The following is a 27805-nucleotide window of genomic DNA, read 5'->3' as shown; positions in this document are numbered from 1 at the left end:
AGAGCACCACCGGGAGCCAACCTGAGCACACGGCCACCTGCGGCTTCCCAGCCCCAAGACCCAGATGCGGAGGAGGTGCGTTCCTGGGGGGGCCCTGAGTGGCTGGGCCCCCAGGCTCCTTGCCTCTAATGCCGTCTCCCACCTCTGCCTCACATTCTTGCTGGGCCAGCTGGGCTTGCTGCTGGGACACCCCCAGTGCCTGGATTATGGGCCCCCCTTCCAGCCCGCGCTGCACCTCGAGTTTTGCTCCGACTACAAGTCCTTCGGTTGCTGTGACCAGCGCAAGGACCGCCGCCTCGCCGCCCGCTACAAGGACATCATGGATTACTTAGACCTCAAGGGCCACGAGCTGTGCGGCCGCTACGTTAAGGACATCCTGTGCCAGGTGGGCCTGGGTGTAGCCCTGCAGCAGCGAGGGAGCCCGCCTAGCAAAGTGCGGGTGCCGGGCTGGGTGGGGTGGGTCCCTTCAGAAGCTCACCTGGCAGCTGCCTCCCCTGGAGCTCTGGACGGACACACGGAGGCGGGGGGCGGGGGTGCTGGGTTTGCTTTCTGCTGGGAGACCCAAAGGTGGCCTCCATCCCTGGGCTCTGCTGGCCCTTGTGCTTTCCCAGGGAGAAGGTGGAGACGGGTGTCCGTGGGGCTCCCAGAGCTTGTTGGCCAGGTCCCCCTGGGGCACCGGGTGCACCTGTGGTGGCTTACAGAGGGCTTGGGGGCAGAGGTGGCACCTGCTGGGGCCCGGTCCTCGTCTGGCTCCTCTGTGCTGGGGGCTCCGCAGGGGGAGGATGGTGGTGGTGGGGTTGGGGCCCCCCCAGCATCTGGAGCTGGGGCTTTGGAGCTTCAGGCCGCCGGTGGCAATGACTCACAGGGGTTGTGCTTCTCTTGGCTCTCCAAGGGCCCAAATCCACCTCCCTGGCAGGTGTCACCCCCCGACCCCCCATCACCGACTCTGGGACAGCGGCCCAGGGCCCAGGGGAGAGAGTCGCATTGGGGAGCCGATCAAAGAGGCTGTCACGGGTGGGGGTGCTCGAATGAGGTGTTGGGGACCACCACCACCACTGCTCATGACCCGGAGCGCAGCGGCCCTTCGCAGGGAACATCGCAGATCCCAACCCCGTCGCCGGCCACCTGGGTGGCATCACCGGGCTGTACTCCCCCACCGCCGGCGCCATCCTCCTCTGTCATCTGGAGAATTAACTCTGGGATGACACTTAGGGCAGACGCTGGGCTCTCAGGAACAACACTAAGACTGTGAATTTCCGAGACACCCCCCTGGTAAAAGTGTCTCCACCCTTCCTCCCCCCTCCCTCCCACTTTGCCTACTGGGTGAAGGTTCCAAAAGCCGAATTCAGCAGCTCTCCTGTTTTAGGGATTTGAGGAATCAGAATAACCTAGACGAGTCTGTTTATTAGAAGCTCCTTCCCTTTCTTTCCACATGCTCCCCTCTTTCCAACAGCAGGGAGTTTGCTCTGCAAGCTGCTGAGGCCAAGGTTGGCATAAGAGTGAGCAGGGAAGTCCTGCACATCTGAGAAATGCTGCTGCCCCTTTGTGGTGGGGAGAACTGGGGGGGCGGGGGGTGTCAGGGATGGTCCTGCCCCTGCGGCCCCTGGGAGGGGTATCAGTGATGAGAAGGGGCTTCGCGGGCCCTGGGCTCCATCCGAGGCCCACAAGCGTGCCCCTTAAACTGGCCTTTCTTACTTAGTCCCGGTTGCTTGTCTTTCATGACTACTGGGAGTTGGTTGTCTGCCCACAATATTCTATTCTCCTCCTAAAAAACGCTGTAGTTCAGGGAGCCCTGAGCCACAGGTCTTGTGTGTTTGTGTCAAGAGCAGTGGTGTGACCCCGTAGCCACAGCTGAGATTTGTCTAACTCCCAGCATGGTGCTTTGTGTAGATGAAGAACTTATTTTATTTTATTATTTATTTTATTATTTATTTTATTTTATTTTATTTTATTTTATTTTATTTTATTTTATTATTTTATTTTATTTTATTATTTTTATTTTTTTAGCACTTACATATTTTTAATTAGTAAGTGAAGAAATGACTAGATGCCTAATTTCTGGAAGTGACAGATCACATGTCCAGTTGGTAATTTTACTACTACTGGTAAACAATTTCAAACATACGGAAAAGCACAGAAAATTAACTAATTAAATGCACCATGTATCCAACACCCAGATTCAGCAAATGTGGAACTTTTGCCACGTGGCTTCAGATTTGGATATAGACATAAAATCTTACAGATGCAGCATTTATCGGTGGGGTAATCAGTATTCTTTTAAAAAAGTCATCGCTTACTAAAATTTTAAGTGTTGGGTGGCTTAGTGGTTTAGTGCCGCCTTCAGGCCAGGGTGTGATCCTGGAGACCCGGGATCCAGTCCCGCATGGGCTCCCTGCATGGAGCCTGCTTCTCCCTGTGCCTGTGTCTCTGCTTCTCTGTGTGTGTGTCTCGTGAATAATAAAATCTTTTAAAAAAAAATTTAAGTATCAAGAACTAAGTTAAAATGCTAGAGAAGGTATTGTGAACATGAAAGATTTCTCAACCCTTTTTGCCTTCCAGGAGCACTAACTGGCTAGAAAATTTGGAGCGTTGAGATGCCTGGGTTTTGGCCCAGCGCGTGATCCTGGAGTCCTGGGATCTAGTCCCACATTGGGCTCCCTGCAGGGAGCCTGCTTCTCCCTCTGCCTGTGTCTCTGCCTCTCTCTGTGTGTCTCTCATGAATAACTAAATAAAATCTTAAAAAAAAAAAGAAAAGAAAATTTGGGGCATTGGTCATAGTCACTCCAGAATTCTGATTCTTTCCTTTAATTATCCTTTTTAAAGATTTTATTAGAAATCTTTAAAAAATCTAAATCTAAATCTAAAGAAGCAGCCTCCATACAGGGAGCCTGATGCGGGACTTGATCCCAGGACCCCAGGATCACACCCTGAGCAGAAGGCAGACTCCCAACCGCTGAGCCACCCAAGGGTCCCTCTGATTCTTTCCTAGACCACTTTTCCTTCCCCTTGCTCAAAGCTTGGGCCCAGCCCCCCTGCGGCCGGTCTGACCACCCAACAAGCCTCCTTTCCTTTTCCAGGAGTGCTCGCCCTATGCAGCTCATCTCTACGACGCCAAGAACCCTCAGACGCCCCTCCGGAACCTTCCTGGCCTCTGCTCTGACTACTGCTCTGCCTTCCATTCTAACTGCCACTCTGCCATTTCCCTACTGACCAATGACCATCGCCCCCGGAGGCCACAGGAAGTGGATGGCGCCCATTTCTGCCACCTCCTGAACCTTCCTGACGAGGACTACTGCTTCCCCAACGTCCTGAGGAATGACCATCTCAACCGCAACCTGGGTGTGGTGGCCCAGGACCAGCAGGGCTGCCTGCAGCTCTGCTTGGCCGAGGTGGCCAATGGGCTGAAGAACCCGGTCTCCATGGTCCACGCAGGGGACGGCACCCATCGCTTCTTCGTGGCCGAGCAGCTGGGGGTGGTGTGGGTCTATCTGCCTGACGGGAGTCGCCTGGAACAACCCTTCTTGGACCTCAGGAGTATCGTGTTGACTACCCCCTGGGTAGGGGACGAGAGAGGCTTCTTGGGGTTGGCTTTTCATCCCAAATTCCACCACAACCGCAAGTTCTATATTTATTACTCGTGTCTGGGCAAGAATAAGATAGAAAAGATCCGGATTAGTGAGATGAAGGTTTCTCGGGCTGATCCCAACAGAGCTGACCCCAAATCAGAAAGGTAAGACATGCCTGTAAGAACAGGCACCTCTGTACCCTGCTTCAAGACAATACCAGCCTGTCCTCCAAGATGATAAAGAGAAACATTTCTGGTTTTAGAGCCACTGGCTTATAATATTGACCAAGGAGTCATTGTTGATTAATAAGGACAGACAAATTAGATTTTTGAGTGGGGGGTCTTCATGGGGTATAGCCATCATCACCTTACAGTTACCTAATCAGAGCCATGCTTACTTGTTTTTATAGAATGTAAGCGATGGCCAGCAGCCATAAGGGTTTGAGAAATGATTATAGATAATACCAATATATTAAACATAATAGCAGCCTCTGTTTATTGTGTGGCCTTTGGATTCCAGGCCCTTTGCCTTGAACATGGGTATTATCCTCACAGGAGCCTGTGGCACAAGGCCATAGAGCTATGGATGCTGAGTCCGATAAGGACTTAATTCTGTCAAACTCCAAGCTCATGGTCTTTCTACTCCACCATTCTGCCCTTTTTCCTTCTTGTCCTTTCTGCCTCTCTTTTCCCAAATAGCCAAGTTGGGGGATTGAAAAGAACATGGAGAATTGATTAACCCCTGCTGGGTTGCTCAAAAGAAGGGATTAAGAATTCTGGTAGAGCCAGGAGTAAGGCCCAGCCCCAGAAAAGGGTGATTGTTAGTCTGGCTGTGTCTACAGCTCATGGAATCATGATATGAAAGAAAAATGAAGGCGACATCCTGGGAAACAAGGAGTGTCATAGAGCTCCAACATTTGTGACCTTGGAAACTCCGAAGCAGGACTGGCTTGGACCAGTCCTTTCTGGGTGTCTCAAGAGGATGCAGTTTTAGCTTGTATCAAAGCCCAAAGCATGGTTTCTTTTCCTTCCAGAGTCATCCTAGAGATAGAAGAACCAGCCTCAAATCATAATGGTGGACAACTTCTTTTTGGTGTGGATGGCTACCTGTACATCTTCACTGGGGATGGAGAACGGGCTGGGAATCCCTTTGGCAAGTTTGGAAATGCTCAGAACAAGTAAGCTGGATGGATCTAGGTCCCTGTCCCTTTAGGGGTGAGCCCTGGTACATTTTTGCTGAGATGAAGTCTTCAGAAGGTCAAACCCAAATCACTTGCTGCAAGATGTAACCCCCTTTGTTGAAGCAAGTGGGAGGAACGTTTTGGTTTTCGGTCCTATACATTTCAGGCACAGTGTATTTGGTAAGTAATACTTTGGATGCTCAGTAAACCCTCAGAACACTATGTAGAGATGAATTTAGAGTTGGATATATATTAGCAGAATATTATTTACCACACCAAGGTCTTACCCATTTCATTTTTTTTAAAGATTTTACTTATTTATTTTAAAGATTTTTTTTATTTATTCATGAGAAATACAGAGAGAGAGAGAGAGAGGCAGAGACACAGGCAGAGGGAGAAGAGGGCTCCATGCAGGGAGCCCGATGTGGGACTCAATCCCAAATCTCCAAGATCACACCCTGGGCTGAAGGCGGCGCCAAACCGCTGAGCCACCCGGGCTGCCCTATTACCCATTTCAATACAGCTCAGCAGTGTTATTGAGCACTGTGCTCCTGGCACTGTGCTGGGTCCTGGAGATGTGAGAAGGTATTTTAATAAGCAATATGTACTGAATGCTCACTGTATGTCAGTTCTGAATACCTTGTGTGTATTTAAGAATGTGATTGTATTTATTTATTTATTTATTTATTTATTTATTTGGGAGGGAGGGAGGGAGAGAGAGAGAGAGAGAGAGAGAGAGAAAGCAGCAGGGGTAGAGGGAGAGAGAAATTCCAGCACAACTCCATGCTGAGCGTAGAGCTTGGTGTGGGGCTCAATCTCAACCAGAGATGAAACCAAGGCTCAGATGCTTAACTGAGAGCCACCCAGGTGCCCCGAGAATGTAATTCTAACATCTCACAAGGGCATCATTTGTTCATTGATGTATCCCCAACACCTGAAATAGAGCCTAGCCTGGGAGTCCCTTCAGAAATACTTATGGAAGGGATGACTCCTATGAAGTGTAGGTATTATGATAGTCATTTTGCTGACAAAAGAATAGAGGCACAGAGGAGTAAAGTAGCTTGTCCAAGGCCACACAGCAAACAAATGGCAGAACCAAAATTCAAACTCAAGCTGGTGTGGGAGGACGCCCAGTGAAGGCTGTGCCAACCTTCATAAAGGTCATGTGATCCTTCTGCCCTTTGCACCAGCAAGCACTTGAATCCCATTATCCCTGGTAATAAAATATTGAAGTTCTAATAATCAAGAGCTAATGGGTGCCCAGGCGGCTCAGTGGATTAAGTGGGCGACTCTTGATTTTGGCTCAGATGGGGAGTCTGCTTGTCTCTCTCCCTCTGCCATCCTCTCAATAAATCTTTATATTTATGTATTTATTTTAAAGACTTTATTTATTCATGAGAGACACACACAGAGAGAGGCAGAGACACAGGCAGAGGGAGAAGCAGGCTCCCTGTGGGGAGCCCGATGTGGGACTCGATCCTGGGACTCCAGGATCATGCCCTGAGCCAAAGGTAGACGCTCAACCACTGAGCCACCCAGATGCCCCAATAAATGAATCTTAAAAAAAAAATAATCAAGAGCTAACATTTGTCAAATGCCAACGGTCGGGAATTGCCTCACCGGCTGCGTGCAGAGTAACTCATTTACCCCTCACACCACAACCACACTTCGAGGTAGTGTTTCTCTCCTCTGTTTTACAAATGAGGAAACTGAGGCCCAGAGATCACAGTTACTGGCAGAGCCTCGCCAAAAGCCCTGTTCTTTCTGTTTTTTGTGACCACAGTGCTGTAAGAGGAAGAATCAACCTTTTAAAAATTCATAGTATTCGTGCCCACTTTAGCAGCACATATACTAAAATTGGAACACTACAGAGAAGATGAGCATGGCATCTGCAAAGATGATGTGCAAATTCATGAAGTGTTCCAAATTTCCCCCAAAAAAATTCTCAGTATTAAACCAAATCTGAGAGAAACCCTCCCATCGAAAACATTTTAAAAATTGAAGCTGCATCTTGCTTGCTCAGGGTCACATGGGCCAGGATCACATCAAACTTTTGTCTACCAGTTTTCTTTGAGCCCAAACTGGGTGAGCCTTAACTTTTTGCCTAAATCTATACACTTATCCATCCATCTCTCTATCTATCTATCTATCTATCTATCTATCTATCTATCTATCTACCTAGTATAGACATGACTTCATGTATATATCTTGTGTACATATGTGTGTGTATATATGTATACACACACATACACATATATATATATACACATAAATATCATGTGTGTATAAAATCATGTCTCCCCATGTGATTCCTGGAGGTTGTTTGGCATTGACTATCAGTAGGCCCTCCTGGGCGGTCTCTGGACTGGTACCATTTTATTTTCTCTTATATTTTCTTTTTTTAAAGATTTTATTTATTTATTCATGAGAGACACAGAGAAGCAGAGTATCATCTAACAGACTGGAACTGATTGAGAATCAATATCAATATTGAGATCAATATCTCAATCATATGAGAACAATATGCCTCACTTTGTATACAGTGAGGCACGCCACCCCTCTGCTCACATTCTATACTCAACAGTTTTTACTAAGACAAATGATAAACTAAAAGGAAAAGTAAAACGTATGGGGTCCACTTCCACTGATGGAAGAGGGAGAAGCAGGCTCCCTACTGGGCCTGAGGCGGGACTCGATCCCAGGACCCAGGGATCACGACCTGAGGGGAAGGCTGACGCTCAACCACTGAGCCATCCAGACCACCCCTATCTTATATTTTATTATTTTAATTAGTTTTAAATTTTGAATACTTAACACAAAATCTACCCTCTTAAAAAAGACTTAGGTATTAAAAAAAAATCGTAAGTACAATATTGTCAATTATAGGGACAAGGTACCCCAGATCTCTAGAACTTATTCCTCTTGTAAACAAATGTCCAACAGGCATATGAAAAGATACTCAGTGTCACTAATCATCAGGGAAGTGCAGATCAAAACCACGATGGGATAGACAGCAGGTGTTGCTGAAGATGGGGAGAGCTTTGTGTGCTGTGGGTGGGAATGCAACTAGTGCAGCGGCTATGGGAAACGGTGGAGATGCTTCAAAAACATGACAAATAAAACTAGCCGATGATGCAGCAATCCCATTTTGGGGTATTCATCCTGCACCTGTTGCCCGGGCTCCTTTCTTTCAGAAGTTCCCTGCTGGGGAAAGTGTTGAGGATCGATGTGAACAGCGCCGGCTCAGAGGGCAAGAGGTACCGAGTGCCCCCTGACAATCCATTTGTGGCTGAGCCAGGGGCCCACCCTGCTGTTTATGCCTATGGGGTCAGAAACATGTGGCGCTGCGCCGTGGACCGAGGGGACCCCGTCACACGCCAGGGCCGTGGCCGCCTGTTCTGTGGGGACGTGGGACAAAATATGTTCGAAGAAGTTGACATCATTGTGAAAGGTGGGAACTATGGTTGGAGGGCAAAGGAAGGATTTGAATGTTACAACCGAAAGCTTTGTCACAATGCGTCTCTGGGTAAGTAAGACGGTCTCTGGGTGATTTCTTGAAGGAGTCGTGGGGGTTGGAGGTGGAGGTGGGAGATACAACCTGAGAGTGTTGTGCCCTGCAGGTGGTCCAGGTGTCTTGGCTCATGGCCTGTGGGATCGGACTTCTCAGCTTGGCCCTCCAGCCACTGGCACCAGAAATGCTTGAGTGATGCCTGTTGACCTGATGCATTTAAATCTTGGGTGTATTCAGGGACTGGGATTGACCTAGGGATCTATAGTTCAAATAAATTACCCACATGATCTTTAGGCATGCTATTTTGAGAACCACTAGCAGAGGAAGATTGGTGGTTGTGTGTTAAATTATTCCCAGTTGGAACAGCCCACTGAAATGACATTCCCATGTAGAGTCAGGTGGTATAGTCCATGCACAACCCCTCAACGTCAGTAATCAAGGTGTGCTTTTCAGTTGTGCTTTATCACCAGTGTGTTTCGGTCCTCTAAGTTACAAAGGCGTCCTCGAGACCCTCAAAAGGTTTTCAGATCCTTAAACGTGAGTATCTGCTGTGTCAGCCTAGGGGATAAACATAGGTGTGTGGATTCTGAGGTCACTGCCTCACAGGTGGGGGAATTTTCGGCTTCTTCTCCGCTTGCAGAGACCAGTCAAATGGGAAGCTCATGAATACTGTGGCTGGTCTGTTGGGAAAAATAAATGTGATTCTCTTGGTTGCTTGCCCTACTGAAGACAAAGAGATAAAACATTCTCCACTCAATCAGGCAAACTACATTTGAAAGTCCCCATCTTCCTCCCTGAAGCTCTCACTTTTTTTTTTTTTAATGAGACAGAGAAAGTGCACGTGCCTGCATGAGCAGGATGGGGGAGTGGGGCAGTGGGAGAGGGACAGAGACAATCCCAAGTAGGCTTCATGCTCAGCATGGAGTGTGACAGGGGGCTCCAGCTCACAACCCGGAGATCATGACCTGAGCTGAAATCAGGAGTTGGACGCTTAACCAACTGAACCACCCAGACACCTGCAGGCCTCAGGTGTGACCCTCTCTTTGTTCCTGGACAGATGACATTCTCCCAATCTATGCTTATGGCCATACAGTGGGGAAGTCAGTCACTGGAGGATATGTCTACCGTGGGTGTGAATCCCCAAATCTCAATGGCCTCTACATCTTTGGGGACTTCGTGAGTGGGTAAGAGGATTGATGTCTCCTTTAATTTTTCTTCTATTTTAACCTTTTTATTGAGATATAGATTACATGTGGTGAGATGGAATCTCTAAGAGCACAGTTGGATAAAGTTTTACAATATATACTTGTAACAATGTCAAGATGCGGAACATTGCCATTACTCTAGAATACCATCCTGTCCTTTCTCACACTCACAGGCACAAGCCAGAGACAACCACTCCCATCACACATTAATTCTGCTTCTAGAACTTAATGTAAATGGAATCATGTATATGTATTCTTTTCTTGTACATGTATGGCTTCTTTCACTCAATAATGTCTGAAATTCATCACTGTTGTCACATGTGTCAGTAGTTTTTCTCTTTTATTGCTTTGTAATATTCAATTGCATGGATATACCACAAATTACTCATGTATTCTCCTGGTTTGACTGTTTCCAGTTTTACTATATATTTATATTTATTATACGTTTGTTATACATATTTAAATGTCTGTGTGTGTGTATTGAGCTTGTAACCAGCTACCTTGCCAAACTCTTATTAGCTTGTGTGTGTGTGTGTAAATTCTACTGGATTTTCTATGCACAAGATCATTTTACCTGTGAATATAGATACTTTCATTTTTTTCTTTTCCTGAATTGCAATGTCTTTATTGTAATTCTCTTGACTTATTGCTTCATCTTAAACTTCAGTACAATGTCGGATAGAAGCCTTTCATTTTCACCAGTTAGTATGATGTCAGTTGTGGGTGTTTGTACATGCCCTCTATCAGGTGAGGAAATTTTCCTTCCATTCCTAGTTTACTGAGAGTTTATATTAAGTAAGGATGTCAAGTTTAGTCAAATGCATCTTTGCATCTAGTGAGAGAATCCTGTGGTTTTCTCATTTTTCGTTTTTAAGAAATTTTTTTCTTCATTTTTTAAAAAGATTTTTTATTTATTTACTCATGAGAGACACACAGAGAGAGGCAGAGACATAGGAAGAGGGAGAAGCAGTCTCTTTGTGAGGAGCCCGATGTGGGACTTGATCCTAAGACCCTGGGATTATTCCCTGAGCCAAAGGCAGGTGCTCAACCACTGAGCCACCCAGGCAGTTTGCCAATTTATAATATAACACCCAGTGCTCAACTTCATTTTAATATAGTGAATTACATTGATTTTTTAAAAAATCACTGATGTAGTCTTGCATTTCTGGAATAAATACCACTTGGTCATGATGTATTCTCCTTCTAATATATTGTTGGATTTGATTTAGTAACATGTCGTTTGAAAATTTTGCATTTGTGTTCATAAAAGGGATTTCTTTCTTGGAATAACTTTGCAAGATTTCGGCATCGGGGTAAGGCAGGCTTTAATAGACTGAGTTGGGGAAGGTGTTCTCCTTTTGACTTGTCTGGAAGAGTTTGTGTAAAATAGTTATTATTTCTTCCTCATATGTTTCTTCCAAGTGAAGTCATTCAGGCCTAAGTTTTCTTGTAGACAACATATATATAGTTGGGTCTTGTTTTTTGATCCACGCTGGTGATCTTTGTTATTTGTTTATTATTTTTTCTTAAAATAGAAAGATTTTATTTATTCATTTATTTGAGAGAGAGAGAGCAAGGGAAGGAGCAGAGCGAGAAGGAGAAGCAGACTCTACACTGAGTGTGGACCGACGTGGGCCTCAATCTCAGACCTTGAGATCACAACCTTAGACAAAATCAAGAGTCAGAGGAGAGGCTTAACCAACTGAGGCACCCAAGCTCCCCTTTTATTTCTTCTGTCTTCTTTTTTTAAAAAAATATTTTATTTGTTTATTTATCAGAGACACACAGCGAGAGAGGCAGAGACACAGGCAGAGGGAGAAGCAGGCTCCATGCGGGGAGCCCAATGTGGGACTCGATCCTGGAACTCCAGGATCATGCCCTGAGCCAAAGGCAGACACTCAACTGCTGAGCCAGTCAGGCATCCCTTCTTCTGTCTTCTAATTGGTGCATTTAGACCATTAACATTCAAAGTGTTATGGACATAGTGGGATTAATATCTACTGTATTTATTACTGCTGCTTATTTGTTGCCCTTGTTCTTTATTCTGTTTTTGACTTCCACTCTTTTTCTGTCTCTTGTGGATTTAACTGAGCATTCTATAGAATTCCATTTTCTCCCCTGTCTTAACACCTCAGTTATACTTTATTTTTTTCCTTTTTCAGTGGTTGCCTAGAGTTTTCAATATACATTTACAACTAATCCGTATCCACATTCAAATAACATACTACTTTAGGATGGAAACTGAGGTCACTGAGTTGAGACTGTCAACTTTCTTTACCTTTTTTTTTCTTTAAAGATTTATTTATTTATTTGAGAGAGAGAGAGAGAGAGAGAACACAAGCAGGAGGAGAGGGGCAGAGAGAGAGGGAGAGGGAGAAGCAGACTCCCTACTGAGCAGTGAGCCTGATGTGGGTCTCAATCCCAGGACCATGGGATCATGACCTGAGCCCAAGGTAGACACTTAACCAACTGAGTCACCCAGATGTGCCAGGAAGATAATCTGTTAAGCAGACTCCATGTTAAACATGAAGCCGGACACAGGGCTTGATCCCATGACCTTGATCCCAGGACAATGACCTGAGCTGAAAGCAACAGAGACCCAACCAAGCCACCCAGGTCCCTGGAGACTGTCATCTTTTCTAATACATGTGTCTAGTGCTATGAATTTCCCCTCAAATCCTGCTTTAACAGTATCCCATAAATTTTGATAAATCATGTTTTCATTTTCATTCAGTTAAAAATATTTTCTAATTTCCCTTTGACTTATCTTCTCCCAAGTTATTTTGGAGTGGGTTATGTAGTTTCCAAATATCTGAAGTTTTCCTGGATCTTTGTGCTATTGATTTGTGATTTAGTTTGATTGTGGTCACAAACAGACTGTATTTGATTTGGGAGATTACCCTGGATTATCTAGGTGGGTCCTAAATGTATTCACAAATATCACTGGAAGAAGGAGGTAGAGGGAAACTTGCAGAAGAGATGGAAGTCAGTGTAACAACAGAAGCAGTGTGATGAGCCCATGAGTCAAGACATGGGGACAGACAGCCTTTGGAAGCTGGAAAAGGCAAGGAAATTGATTCTCGTCCAGAGACTCTGAAGGGGGCACAGCCCTGCCAACATCTTGATTTTGACCCAGTGGAACCAATTTCAGGATTTTGGCCTCCAAAACTGTAAGAGAGTAAGTGTGAGTGTTTTCAGCCACCAAGCTGTGGTGATGTATTACAGTGGTGATAAGAAACAGAGTTACCCTTCTCAATACTCCTCATTGCCTTGTGCACATTTCCTTCCTGGGGTGTCCTTTTTTTAATGCTTGAAGAATTTCCTTCAACATTGTTTGCAGAATGGATTCATTGGTGATCAATTCTGCTTTTGCTGTCTTTTTTATCCCTTCCTTTATGAAAATATTTCTGCAAAATATAGAAGTCTGTGTTGATGTACTCTTTCTTTATTTCTTTAAAATGTTGTCCATAGGCACCTGGGTGGCTCAGTTGGTTAAGTGTCTGCCTTCAGCTCAGGTGATGATCTTGGGGTCTTGGGATGAGTCCCGCATTGAGCTCCCTGCTCAGTGGGGAGTCTGCTCCTCCCTCTCCCTCTGCCCTTCCTCTGCTCTTGCTCTCACATGGTCTTTCAAGTAAATAAATAAATAAATAAATAAGTAAAATCTTAAAAAAAAAATCTTCTCCATTATCTTCTTCTTTGCCTTAATTCCAGTGAGAGATCTACTGTCATCCTTATATTCTTCCTCCATGTTTAACATGTCTTTTCTCAGGCAGCTTTTGAGGTTTTAACATTGGTTTTGCGCAATTTCATTTTGGTATATATTGGTGTAGTTTTCTTCATATTTCTTGTGCTTGATTTGGTTGCACTTATTGGATTTGTGAATTCTAGTGTATGTCAAATAAAGAAAAATTTTGACTATAATTTTTTCAAATATTTTTTGTTTCTCCACCCTCTTTTTTTCGTCTCATTTGGATACTTTTTTTTTTTTTAAAGATTCTATTTATCCATTCATGAGAGACACAGGCAGAGGGAGAAACAGGCTCCCTGCAGGGAGCCCCATGCAGGACTGGATCCCAGGACCCCGGGATCACAACCTGAGCCGAAGGCAGACACCCAACCCCTGAGCTACCCAGGCATCCCTTATTTGGATACTTAAATTATGTGTATATTAGGCTGCTTAAACTTTTCCCACAGCTCATTGATGATCTATTCATGTTTAAATTTTATGTCTCTGTATTTAAATTTGGGTAGCTCCTATTGCTATGTCTTCAGTTCACAAATCTTTTCTTCTGCAGCTTCTAATGTGTCATTCATTTCATCCAGTGTTTGTTTTTAAATCTTAAGCACTGTATTTTTCATCTCTAGAAACCTGATTGGGGTCTTCTGTATATTTCCCATTCTCTACTTAGCTTTTTGAACATATGGAATCAGAGTAAAAATCACTATTTAATGTTCTCTGCCGAAGTTAACATCTGTGTCAATTCTTTTACAGTTTTGATTGATTTTTCTCTTTATTATGGCTTGTATTTACCTCTTTCATTACTGCCTAACAATTTTTTAGTGGATGCCAGACATTGTAAATTTAACGTTGTGGGTGTTGAATGTTTTTGTATCTCTAAATATCCTTGAGCTTTGTTTTGAGACATAGTTTTAAAAAAATTTACTTATTTATTCATGAGAGACACAGAGAGAGAGGCAGAGGCATAGGCAGAGGGAGAAGCAGGCTCCCTGTGGGGAACCTGATGCGGGACTCGATCCCAGGACCTGGAATCACGCCCTGAGCTGAAGGCAGATGCTCAACCACTGAGCCATGCAGGCATCCTATGTTCTGGGACATAGTTAAGTTACTTCGAAATAATTTGATCCTTTCAAGTATTGCTGTTAATATTTGTTATGGAGGATCAGTGTGGTGCTTATTCTAGAACTATCTATTCCTCAATATTGAGGCAAGAGTTTGCTAGAAACTCTTCCCAATGCTCTCTGAGTTATACTTAAACTATGCCTGATCCTGAGGAAGTCCCAGGTTCTTTCTTTCTAATTCTTTCCCCTGTTTTAGGTAGTTTCCTCACATGTATATGCTATGAAGTATAGTGATGGATACTCAAGCGAGATACTTTGCAGATCTTTGGGGCCTGTTCTTCCCATTATCTGTGCTGCAGGTTCTTCCTGCTTAGTCTTCCTGGACTCTCATCTCTGTCTTTTCACCTTGAGGAGTCTGCTGGCTCTGCCTGTGTTTTTCCTCCTCATTCTGGAAACTTTATTAAGGCAGCAAGCTGGGACGATTTTAGGGCTTACCTTGTTTGTTTCCCATCTCTTAGGGATTGTAGTCCTTTGTTTTCTGATTTCCAATGTCTTTTAAAAATTGTCATTCTCTTTTGTCTAGGCTTTTGACTGTTTAGGGTGTGAGGGTAAGTCTGGCTCCTGTTACCCCATCTTTGTTAGAAAGGGTGGTAATATTTTCATACTGCAATTCTTGGTTCCAGAAATGGGTAAAACTAGTAATTGGTCAGTTCCTTTGTCATCACTTGTTAGATCTTTGGGGTTTAATTGTTGTTTAGGTTTTCCCCACAACTCTCATCCACAGTTCCACCTCCTTACATGTCACTTGGTTGATATTCAGTGATTCCTAGTCGAAGCATACACACCAGAATCACTGGGATTGAACATCTCTGTTTCTATAAAATGTTTCAGGTGATGCCCTAATTTACCCCTCTTCCTTTTCTTTTTGTTCTAAAAACCTGCTTTCAGGTCAGACAGATGATGGAGGGAGATGAAGCATCTACCTGCTACTAGGCATAATAACAAAAATAGCTTCTAGTTTTTGAGCCCTTACTATGTGCCAGACACACTGGGCAGCTATTTGTGTATATTATCTTACATAACCTTTGCAACTTTTGTCCGCGGTAAATTCATTTTACAGATGTGGGAAGTGAGGCTTAGCCAGTTGAGCGATTAGTGAAGGTCACAAACTAATAGAAATTAGATTAGTTGGGCAGCCTGGGTGGCTCAGCAGTTTAGCACCTGCCTTTGGCCCAGGGCGTGATCCCGGAGTCTCGGGATCAAGTCCCATGTCGGGCTCCCTGCATGGAGCCTGCTCCTCCCTCTGCCTGTGTCTCTGCCTCTCTCTCTCTCTCTCTCTCCCTCTCTCTCTTTCTCTCATGAATAAATAAATAAAATCTTTTTAAAAAATTAGATTAGTGTTTTGAGGGGATCTCTGGGTGGCTCAGCAGTTTAGGGCCTGCTTTTGGCCCAGGGTGTGATCCTGCATGGAGCCTGCTTCTCCCTCTGCCTGTGTCTCTGCCTCTCTCTCTCTCTCTCTGTGTCTCTCATGAATAAATAAATAAAATCTGTAAAAAAAAAAAAAAAAGATCAGTTTTTTGTAGTGATGCAACCTTCACAGGGCACTGGACTCCTCCTGTAATAGAAGAGGAGCTTCTCTATCTGGGGCCAGCGGGTGACTGAGGTAACTCTGAAGCAGCTTTCTGATTCCTGGGAGAGACTAGGTGTTGATCTCCTAGGGAAGACTCAGTTCTAGTACTCAGATTCTCTGTTTCCAGGAGGAAAAATATCCTGCACAGTGAAAATATGGATTCCTATAATAAGTGTTTTGTTTTTCATCTAGTCGACTTATGGCTTTGCAGGAAGATAGAGAAACCAAGAAATGGAAGAAACAGGACATTTGTCTGGGCAACACTGAGTTCTGTGCCTTCCCAGGGCTTATCAGCACATACAGCAAATATATCATATCTTTTGCGGAAGATGAAGCAGGTAAGAAATATACAGGGTTATTCTGTTTCTGCTTATGGGAACTTAAATCATCACAGGCATTGTTAACTAAACATTTGTCATAATTATTATTACTATTATTATTGTTATTTAAATAGCAACTACACTTGTATTTTCACTATCATTTAGTGAACCTTTTTTTTGAGAGAGAGAGAGAGAATGTGTGATGGGGGGAGGAGCAGAGGGAGAGGAGAGAATTTTTTTTAAGATTTTATTTATTTGTTTATAAGGGACACACAGAGAGAGGCAGAGACATAGGCAGAGGGAGAAGCAGGCTCCCCCAGGGACCCTGATGTGGGACTTGATCCCAGGACCCCAGGGTCTGAGCTAAATCAAAGGCAGATGCTCAGCCACTGAGCCACCCAGGTGCCCTAAAAGAGAGAATCTTAAGCAGACTCCACACTCAGTGCAGAGCCAGATGCAGGACTTGATCTCATGACCCTGAGATCATGACCTGAGCCGAAATCAAAAGTTAGACGCCTAACCTACTAAGCCATCTGGGTGCCCTATAGTCAACTTTTTTAATATACTGGATACTGTTCTAAGCACTTTACATTTTTCTTTATGTTATTTAGTACTTACAACACCCCCATGATGTAATTATTATGCTTATTTCACCAGTGAGGCAACAGATCAAATATCCCTACTTCTTGGTTGAGGCCCATTCCTCACTCTATGGGGCAAATCAGGCTTTATATTCTGGTCTTTCGTTCAGTCTTTTGACCATGAAGGAGATCTGTGTCCTGATTTTATCTAATCTGCAATCACAGGAACATGGACAGGGCCAGTGGTGGGGCCGACCTGGTGACACTGATGTTTATCTTACTGGTGCTGCCTGGGAGGAAGCACCTCTGGTGATCCTCCCTTTCCTGACCCTGCCAGGAGTCTGGGAGGCCAGTGCTATGAGTGAGCCAAGGAGAATTTCTTTCCTGAGAGATCTGGGAAATGGGTCGACAGCCAGCTAGGAGGCTATTCACTAGACAGATGAGGTATTTGTTAAGGGCATCGGCAGAGCAAAGCCTGTGTGTACGTATGAGAGACAGACAGCCTCAGCTCTTCCAAATTTCCTCAAATTCTGTAATCAGAAAATGGATTTTTAATTTGAGCTTATTACATAAGTTATATTGCATTCTGAAAGATAAAATTTTATTTTGGGAGGAGGATAGGGCCTATGATCTTTTTAGTATTTGGCACTGCATCCTAGCCATGCTTGGAGTCTCAGAAGAGAATAAAATGCTCTCTCAGGGTCCCTTCCAGACCTGGGCTTCTCTGTGAGTGTAAACCAGAGCCCTGAAGGTTTCCTCAGTACTGGGTTTCTTTCCACGCTGAGTCATGGGGTGCCTGTGCCAGACCTTGACTTGAGCAAGACATAAGGAGATCCAGTCGGCTGCTGGACCTTTTCCTAGCTTATAGTTTGGGATGAATATTTTAGAGGAGCAGAGGATATTTTAGAGAATTCAAGCATTCTTAATAGAGAAAAGTCTAAGTAAATGAGTTCCAAATTGGAAGTCCAAACATACAAAAAAGGAGAGAAACCACAGGCTGGCAGGGTGATGCTCAGTGGAAAGTGGATGATGTGAAAGTGGATGGATGCTGGGGTCTCTGCCCTGGTGGAACCCCTCAAGCCTGGTGCCCCAGGGAGGCTGGAGTCCTTGAAGGCTGGAGCTTGCTCTCCCTGGAGGCTGGAGCCCTGGAGCCTGGAGCCCCGGAGGCGGCTCTGCCCTGGGATCCTGGGCTGCTGTGTTCTGTGGCTTTTCCTTTTCAGAGGCCTCAGAACCCCTGGCTTTGGTGGTTTGGTTTGCTGTGACTGTAGGCTTCTCGCAGGAGAAAACAGGCAGCTTTTAAGTATCAGTCAGTACATCTGGCAAACAAAACTAAGTGTCCTTGGCTGAATTTTATCGAGTGGACTTGCCAGGGTGTTCCCAAGCCAGACTTTGCCCGATGGTCCTAAAGCCAGGAAGGCTGTTTTTAAGGCAAGTTATTTTCTTCCAGAGTTGCTTGCTGTTGTGTGTTTGTGCAGAGTGATTCAGACTTTTTGCTCATGTCATAGCCTTTGCCACTTAGGGACATATTTTTAGATCTGAGCATTTTATTCTTTTGTTATCAGCCACCAGCCATAGGCCCGTCCTTTTTGGTTGAACCCCCAGTACTGCTGCGGTGTATTTCCAGGTTTTTCTAGCTGACAGCTGGTGCAAATAAGTGACTGCAGAAGGAGGGGTGGGTACGGGGCTGCTCATTGCTGGCTGGGTCCCTTTGGGTTGGATTTCTGCATGTCAGTCACATTCTCAAGAGGGCTGGCTTTCAAAGTATTACTGCTTGCAGTAAATTTGCATCACACACATTTCGTTTTACATGGCATATTACAGTGTTTTGGGGTGGTCTTTTTTGATCCTAAAATATATTTTTAAAATTTTTGGTTGAACTTTACAAATGAAATTTGCTTCCAGCATTGTTTTCCCTTAAAAATACAATGAGAAGTCTGTGGCATGTTTAGGACATACTTCTTACATAAACTGGTGTTGTTGGTGCAGGGAATATGCCACAATGGGGGGTTTTCAATTAAAGCAGGAATTCTCTGTATGGCTCAGAGGGGCTTCTGTATGATGGCACTGTGTATATGCAGACACTTGGTAAGCCCCTCATTTATCTAATGGACAGTGCCCGGGTTTCCAATCAGAGGAGGCAAACTGGCTTTAGGGTCGGGTGTGTCCTAATGCCTCAGACCTCGTATAGGGCAGGATGATGATATAGTTCATGAATACACAAAATCCAGAATTTATTAGGCAGCTGTGCACAGGGTGCTCTGCGAAGCCCGTAAGCCTTGCATTCAGAACGAGACAAATGTTGGTCACTGTCCTCCACAAATTCAAGGAAGAAAGTTGTGGAAATAACTCAGAGAGGCCTGAAGTTCTAGGTTTTTCCAATTAGCCATTTGGTAGACATTAACTTCCATGAAATTGAGAGAGAGCCTATAGCAAATGAGTTCCATTCAGTGCATTGGCACAAATGTAATGGTGTAGAGATAAGAAGGTAAGAGTAACGGCTGATTATCACTTTCTAGTATTTTTTTTTAAGATTTATTTTTTTATTTGAGAGGTGTGGGGAGGAGCAGAGGGAGAGGGAGAGAGAAAATCCTTGAGTAGACCCCCACTGAGTGTGGAGCCTGATGTGGGGCTCGGTTTCATGACCCTGGGATCACGACCTGAGCTGAAACCAAGAGTCGGATACTTGACTGACTGAGCCCCCCAGACGCCCCATCACCTTCTAGTGTAATCCCTAATAATCATGTGACGTATTTTGCAAATGAATTAATCCACAACATCAGGGTTACCCAGGTTGAAAGTTTGCCCGAGACAACGCAGCCAGCAGCTGGTGTTGTCAGAATTCAGTCAGACGGCTCCAACTCCAGAGTTGGGCTCGTCCACCCTATCCCATCCTGTCCCTCACAGGTAACCGGTAGAAGAGGTGGAATGAGGTAGTGACCGTGGGCAGAGTGTGTTCAGACAGGGGTGAATGGGAGGAGCAGGAGACATGGGTAGAGGTGATTTCTGGAGGTGTGGAGAAAGCCAGCAGGAAGCCTGAAGAGTGGGAGGATAAAGGGAAACCAGGGCCCCAGGGACCAAGGAAGGAAGGTGCAGATGGAGAGAAAAGCGAGGCACAGGGCCAGTAGGGAGAGGCCCCTGTGGCCTGAAGAAAGGGCAATAGAAAGTGTCGCTGTCTTGACCTACAGTGATCTCAGGGTTTTTCAGAGAATCCTTATCAGTAGTAAGGAGATGGGGAAGGAAGTGGAGATTCGTTAAGGTGATGTTTCTGAGAGCAAAGCGATGATAAAGGGGGAGCCAGTTTAGTTCGGTGAACGTAAGCACAAATGGGCCTCTATGGGGTGCACTCTGAGGTAGCCTTTGGGGGTCCAGACAAGGGTTTCCTCCGTAGGGGGTTCACGGCCCAGTGAAAGCCTCGCTGTCGGGATTCCGGGTTTCCCTTCCTGGGGCTCTAACCCCGTGTCGACAGCTTTCTCTGTGCATCAGCTCTGTGCCTCGACCGTGTTCTTGATCGCCTGTTCCTGTTTCCTAGGGGAGCTCTATTTCCTGGCCACGTCTTACCCCAGTGCCTATGCACCGTATGGATCGATTTACAAATTTGTTGACCCATCCAGGTGAGCTTTGGTCTCATTTTCTTCTTAGGCGCATCTATATCAGCCCTGATCTTCATGGCAGATCATAAGAACAGCCCTGGCTCCCTAGGAGTTACCAGAAATGATCAACCAAAGCAAATCTCTGCTTTCGATAAAAAGCAGATTGGGCGAATGAATGTGTAGGACAGTGTTCTAGGAAGTATGAAATATTTGGGATACAGTCTCTTTGTGGTGGGAAATGAGGACTGTGAGCTTTTTTTAGGATGACTAGCCTAGACCTTTGGCTCCTGTTTTTTTTTTTTTGGTTTTTTTTTAACATGCTTCTGGAAACTTCTGTCTGGGATCATCTAACAATGGGTGTATGGTTGTGACCACCTAAGTAAGGACTGTGGCCCTATCCCCTGGGTTTGGTTGCGGTCTTCAGGTCCTAGGCAGACATCTTTTTAATTTATTTTTTAAAATTAAAAAAATGTTTAAATTATTATTTTTTTTCTGCAGGAGCCAGCTTTTTTTCTTTCTTTTTAAAAATATTTATTTATTTATTTATTTATTTATTTATTTATTTATTTATTTATTTTGCAGGAACCAGCTTTGAAGGGCTCCTTGTGGCCAAATCTGGGACAACTTATTTATTTATTTAAGCATTTTTAAATTTAAATTCAATTAATTAACATATAGTGTATGTATTAGTTTCAGAGGTAGAGGTCAGTGATTCATCAGTCTTATATGATACCCAGTGCTCATTACATCCTGTGCCCCCCTTAATGCCTGTCACCTGGTTATCCCATCCCCCTCCAGCCACATTGTTTGTTTCCTAGAGTTAAGAGTCTCTTATGGTTTGTCTGATTTCATCTTGCTTTATTTTTCTCTCCCTTCCTCTATGATCTTCTGGTTTGTTTCTTAAATTCTACATCTGAGTGAGATCATATAATTTTTTTCTCTGATTGACTTATTTCACTTAGCATAATGCCCTCCAGTTCCATCCACATCATTGCAAGTGGCAAGATTCCATCTTTTTTGATGGCCGAGTAGTATTCCATTGTGTATATAGACCACATCTTCTTCATCCACTCATCTGTCAATGGACATCTGAGCTCTTTCCATAGTGTGGCTATTGACATTGCTGCTATGGACACTGGGGTATAGGTGCCCCCTTGGGTCACTACATTTGTATCCTTGGGGTCAGTTCTTAGCTGTGTAATTGCTGGATCATAAGATAGCCCTAGTTTCAACTTCTTGAGGAACCTCCCTACTGTTTTCCAGAGAGGCTGCACCAACTTGCATTCCCACCAGCAGCGTAAGAGGGTCTAGGCAAATTGGTTTTTATGGGTTTCTTGGTGTTTCCACCTGACCCTTTTTGGAATTCAGTGGCAATAGTTATTCGCTTGGTAGATTCCATTCGGTTTACTTCTGCTCTTTTGCCAACCTCTGTCAGAGGCTAACCGACTGCCCAGACTGAGGCTACAGTACAGCTTCCCATCTGGGAAGGTGTCGAGTGTGTGGTTGGGACCCTCCTGAGAGGGTGATGCAGCGTGTCCCTCTTGAGAGCCTGTGGCTGTGCATGGATTTATCTCAGGATTTTTCCCCAAAGCAAGAAAGTCTGCCCCACGATTCAGCTTGAAGACAGGCCCGCAGAAGAAAACTTCCTTGTGAGGCTACCTGACTCCTGTCTTGGGTGATGTTCAGAAGACGTGTGACAAATGGGCTGCACGTGGGTCAGGGCTCAGGGCTCAGGGCTCAGGAGCCAGGCCCAGCTCAGCACCGTTTGGAAGCTGAGTTTCAGTGTTCTCGAGAGTTCCTGGAAGAAGCTCAGTGCCTGAGGCGGTGCCTGGGGTGCTCTCCTAATGGCATGAGCAGAGTTCCTAAGGGACGAAGCAGGTACTGGGCTGGCTTCACTACGGGCTCCGCATATTTCCTGTGTTTAGGGGGAGCAAACCCAGCACCCAGTTAAAGCACCTCAGGCAGCAGATAATGGCTGGGCTGGGGGCAGTGCTGTCTTTTCCACTCCAAAGTTTCCTGTGTGAATCACTTTGCCTTTCCTTTGACAGTTTCCTGATTTGGCTAGGGGACAGTCTAGCTCCCTTCTATCATCAGAGCAGCCATAAAACAAGTGTAAAGCCTCTCCACATGGAAGACATTCCTCCTCGCTCACCTTTCTCTCAGGATGACAGTTACTGAGTTGTCACTGTGTGCCAGGCACTGTGCTGGTGCAGGGGGGGCTCTCTCTCCCAGGGAGACAGGCTCACACCGTCACTCTACAGGGAAGGTAACTGAGCCTGGCCACATTAAGTTACTTGCCTGAGGGACAGCTAGCAAGAGGGGGCCTGGGATGGGGACACTGTTCCCTTTGTGGGTCAAAGTCCTTTCAGCAGCTCTCATTCACTTGGGCTATAATCATGTTGAGCTGTACAGACGTTCTGAGCTTCTCCAGTAGTGAATCCAGATTTTTTTTTTTTTAAAGATTTTTATTTATGAGAGAGAGAGAGAGAGAGAGAAGCAGGCTCCATGCCGGGAGCCCGACATGGGACTCGATCCCCGGTCTCCAGGATCAGGCCCTGAGCTGAAGGTGGCGCTAAGCCGCTGAGCGACCTGGGCTGCCCTTCTTTTCTTTTTTTAAGATTTTATTTATTTATTCATGAGAGACACAGAGAGAGAGGCAGAGACACAGGCAGAGAGAGAAGCAGGCTCCATGCAGGGAGCCCAATGAGGGACTCGATCCCAGGACCCCAGGATCACACCCCCAGCCGAAGGCAGATGCTTTACCACTGAGCCACCCAGGTGCCCTGGGTCCAGATTCTGCTCTGCTTACTTATTCAGCCTATCTTGTGCTGAATGCACCTGTGCCAGCTTTCTGAGGAACAAATGATTTATTTCTGTGTGATTTTTTTACCCCTTCCTTTCATCATTTCTTCCTGCCCTTCCTTGAGAGCCCAGGTTTGGTTTGAAACTTGACTTTGCTACCAACTAGCTGTGTGGCCTTGCATCTGTTTCTTAATCTTTGTGTGTCTCCGTTTCCCGTCTGTAAAATGGGGATCATGATGGCACCTATCTCATAGATTTGTTGTGAGGTTTCAGTGAGTTGGATTTATGAAGCATTAGTGCAGCGCCTGAGCACTCAGTGTCCGTTATATAAATAAAATTACTTTTTTTTCCCACCTGGATTGAGGATGATAGCAAGGAGAGACTGAGCTGGAGCAAGGACAGCAGAAGAGGAGGCAGTGGGACTGACTGGAAAGTTCTATCTCTGCTCTGAATAGTGAGTGCTACTAGGAGTAGTCTCCAGGGTCCGTGTTATTTCAGAAGATGCACCTAGGGAATAGCAGTTATGAAATTCTTATTCAGTAGGCAGAGAGGCTGGCAATCCTTCAGGGGCTGTGCCGTGAGTTCTTTTTTTTTTTTTTTAAGATTTTATTTATTTATTCATGAGAGACACAGAGAGCAGAGAGAGATGCAGAGACACAGGCAGAGGGAGAAGCAGGCTCCCTGGGACTTGATCCAGGATCCCGGGATCACGCCCTGAGCCAAAGGTAGACGCTCAGCCACTGAGCCACCTAGGTGCCCCTGTGCCATGAGTTCTCGATGGAATTCTCTTTATAGAGAATCACCAACCACCATCACCACCATTATCACCATTGTTGTCATCTCTGGGGCACTCGTTATGCGTTGGGCACTGTTCCAAGTGTCATTTTTTAAATCTCCGTAAAGAATAATTTTAGAAGTGACTTAATCACTTATAGTAGGCCAAGTACACAGTTCTTATTTTTTTTAAAATAAATTTATTTTTTATTGGTGTTCAATTTACCAACATACAGAACAACACCCAGTGCTCATCCTGTCAAGTGCCCCCCTCAGTGCCCGTCACCCATTCATCCCCACCCCCGCCCTCCTCCCCTTCCACCACCCCTAGTTCATTTCCCAGAGTTAGGAGTCTTTATGTTCTGTCTCCCTTTCTGATATTTCCCACACATTTCTTCTCCCTTCCCTTATATTCCCTTTCACTATTGTTTATATTCCCCAAATGAATGAGAACATACACTGTTTGTCCTTCTCCGATTGACTTACTTCACTCAGCATAATACCCTCCAGTTCCATCCATGTTGAAGCAAATGGTGGGTATTTGTCGTTTCTAATGGCTGAGGAATATTCCATTGTATACATAAACCACATCTTCTTTATCCATTCATCTTTCGATGGACACCGAGGCTCCTTCCACAGTTTGGCTATTGTGGACATTGCTGCTAGAAACATCGGGGTGCAGGTGTCCCGGCGTTTCATTGCATCTGAATCTTTGGGGTAAATCCCCAGCAGTGCAATTGCTGGGTCGTAGGGCAGGTCTATTTTTAACTCTTTGAGGAACCTCCACACAGTTTTCCAGAGTGGCTGCACCAGTTCACATTCCCACCAACAGTGTAAGAGGGTTCCCTTTTCTCCACATCCTCTCCAACATTTGTGGTTTCCTGCCTTGTTAATGTTCCTCATTCTCACTGGTGTGAGGTGGGATCTCATTGTGGTTTTGATTTGTATTTCCCTGATGGCAAGTGATGCAGAGCATTTTCTCATGTGCATGTTGGCCATGTCTATGTCTTCCTCTGTGAGATTTCTCTTCATGTCTTTTGCCCATTTCATGATTGGATTGTTTGTTTCTTTGGTGTTGAGTTTAATAAGTTCTTTATAGATCTTGGAAACTAGCCCTTTATCTGATACGTCATTTGCAAATATCTTCTCCCATTTTGTAGGTTGTCTTTTAGTTTTGTTGACTGTATCCTTTGCTGTGCAAAAGCTTCTTATCTCGATGAAGTCCCAATAGTTCATTTTTGCTTTTGTTTCTTTTGCCTTCGTGGATGTATCTTGCAAGAGGTTACTGTGGCCAAGTTCAAAAAGGGTGTTGCCTGTGTTCTCCTCTAGGATTTTGATGGAATCTTCTCACATTAAGATCTTTCATCCATTTTGAGTTTATCTTTGTGTATGGTGAAAGAGAGTGGTCTAGTTTCATTCTTCTGCATGTGGATGTCCAATTTTCCCAGCACCATTTATTGAAGAGACTTTCTTCCAATGGATAGTCTTTCCTCCTTTATCGAATATTAGTTGACCATAAAGTTCAGGGTCCACTTCTGGGTTCTCTATTCTGTTCCATTAGTTCTTATTTTTATTTTATTTTTAAGATTTATTCATTTATTTAAGAGAGAGCAAGAGAGAGTGTGTGCATGGGGGGGGAGGGGAAGAGGGAGAGAGAGAGAGAGAGATCCTTGAGCAGACTCCCCACTGAGCACGGAGCCCCACATGGGGCCTGATCCCAGGACCCTGAGATCATGACCTGAGCTGAAATCAAGAGTTGGCCGGCCACTCACCCGACTGAGCCAGCCAGGCACCCCACACAGCTCTTATTTATTCCTTCTAGGATGGGTACTATTACTTTTTCTGTTTTATAGATGTGGAAATTGATGCCTAGCAAGGTTACTTACCCCAGAGTTTGAACCCAGTTCTGTTACTGTGCCGGTGCCCCTGACCTGCTCACTACGCTGTGTCCCCAGAGCCTGCAGTGTCCCTGTTCTTTCTCCCTCTCTGAGCTCATCACTTATTTCATCCTCCATCTGTCCCATCCCCATGGATAAAAGAGAGCTGAAGCCAGTTCTTGCCGATGTGTGTCTTGTGGTGATCTTTTTTTCCTGTCCTGTCTTCAGAATCTTGTGTCCTCCTCTTTTCTGTTTTTAGGCGCGCGCCCCCAGGCAAGTGCATGTACAGGCCTATGCCAGTGAGAACCAAGAGCAAGAGGATCCAGTTCCGGCCACTCGCCAGTGAGTCCGTCTCTGTCTCAGGCTCAGGCCTCAGAGCCCTCGGCAGAAGCACTCCAGTCCTCCCCGGGTGGGAGATCTGTTTCCCACCCCAGCAGGTGCTCTGGATGAGGACCGTAACAGTGGCTCAGTCTATACCACAGTCCACACACTGGACAGTGCACACTACCGCAGAGACCTGCTGTCCTCTGTCCATTCATCTCTTCCTCACTGGACACTGTTCCTTTAGCACTGATTTTGCAGCCGTCACTGTGCTAATCCCTGGGGCTAACAGCTGTGAACCTGGCTTGTAGCTCAGAGTCAAATGTAGCACAGGCAAATGAAACATATATATAGCACTGAGGTTCTGGTAGAGAAGGGTGTCCTGGGGAACGAGGGGCCCTTCGAGTGAGCAGAGGCAGGGTGGGGATTCAGGAAAGGCTTAGAGAGGAGCAAGACTATCTTAAGGGAACTATTCCAGAGCCATGGATCCCTGGAGTGACCCTTTAATCTATTTAGATCAAGGCTGGTCATGGGGCTTGAGCTCACAACCCTGAGATCAAGAGTCACATACTCTACCACTGAGCCAGCCGGGCACCCCTGAAAAGAATTTATGTATATATATTTTAAAGATTTTATTTACTTATTCATGAGAGACACAGAGAGAGAGAGAGAGAGAGGCAGAGACACAGGCAGAGGTAGAAGCAGGTTCCATGCAGGGAGCCCGACGTGGGACTCGATCCCGGGACTCCAGGATCACGCCCCAGGCCGAAGGCAGGTGCTCAACCGTTGAGCCACCCAGGGACCCCAAGAATTTATATTAAAGAGCCCTCATGTAGTTGTAGGTATCCGGTGGTGCTTCCTTTAGAGTTTCTTTTCCAGGATTTCTGTTTCTCACTAAATAAACATTTGTTTCCCAGAGACAGTGTTGGACCTGCTAAAGGAGCAGTTGGAGAAAGCTGCTAGAAAATTATCCAATGCAACTTCAGCCTCCAGCCCAGACCGGGCCTCACCCAGGAAAGGCCCCTCCAAGAAGCTGGCTTCTCCTACAAGCAGCAGGAAGATGTTTCAAAGGCCTGGTACAAAGAAGAGAGCCCGAGCAAGGTCCCTAGGCCCCCAGGGCAAGAGGAAGAGAGTCTGAAACCCCGCCAGGGCAGGGGCAGGCAGTCAGCACAGCCCAGGCGAGCTGGCAGGAGTCTCCCTTGGCCTTTTCTGTCCCGGTGGCTGACCTGGGGATGTGCCAGCGGAGAACCACCTCTCCTTGTGCAGGCTGCCTTAGCAGTATGTGAGCTGGAGGTGGAGGTGGAGGTGGGGGCAGGTGGAGGGAACTGCACCCTGGGCCAGTGTGGTCGTCCTCTGCACGGGAATCTTGCTCTCTGAATGGACGGATGCTCTTTATCTGCTTCTGCCGGGAGACCAGATCCCACATTGCCGATGCACCTGGCTAACCTTGTGCGGTGGTCTGGAAGTCCCACTGCGCATCTCTGCTGTTTTATAAATCCCTACAACCTAATGTAATAAATCAGTACTTGCTCAATCAGGTCATGTATCCTTTGATCTCTTGGATGTTTGTCTGGCATTAAGAAATCTGGTGTGCTTCATCATTTGGCCTATGAACCCCGTCTCCCTCTCTGGCCTCCATCCCAGGTCT

At 45.5% G+C, this 27805-nt stretch overlaps 1 protein-coding gene and 1 non-coding gene across 2 annotated transcripts; both read left to right on the top strand.

Moving 5' to 3' along the window:
- Positions 1-27671, top strand: HHIPL2 (HHIP like 2). Its single transcript, XM_025991671.2, is given in 10 exon segments — positions 1-385; positions 3078-3730; positions 4600-4743; positions 7941-8272; positions 9315-9441; positions 16085-16230; positions 20323-20404; positions 26096-26178; positions 27075-27284; positions 27287-27671. Coding segments are annotated over 10 exon segments (2346 nt in total). The 5' UTR covers positions 1-64; the 3' UTR covers positions 27535-27671.
- On the top strand, positions 6574-6678 carry LOC112914615 (U6 spliceosomal RNA). The gene has a single exon (XR_003233891.1). It is a non-coding gene; the product is annotated as a U6 spliceosomal RNA (small nuclear RNA).
- Positions 27672-27805: the final 134 nt, after the last annotated feature.

Source organism: Vulpes vulpes, chromosome 5 (genome assembly GCF_048418805.1).
Source record: "Vulpes vulpes isolate BD-2025 chromosome 5, VulVul3, whole genome shotgun sequence".
Taxonomy (NCBI): Eukaryota; Metazoa; Chordata; class Mammalia; order Carnivora; family Canidae; genus Vulpes; species Vulpes vulpes.
The sequence above is the reverse complement of the archived record's forward strand: the minus strand, read 5'-3'. Positions and strand labels throughout refer to the sequence as shown.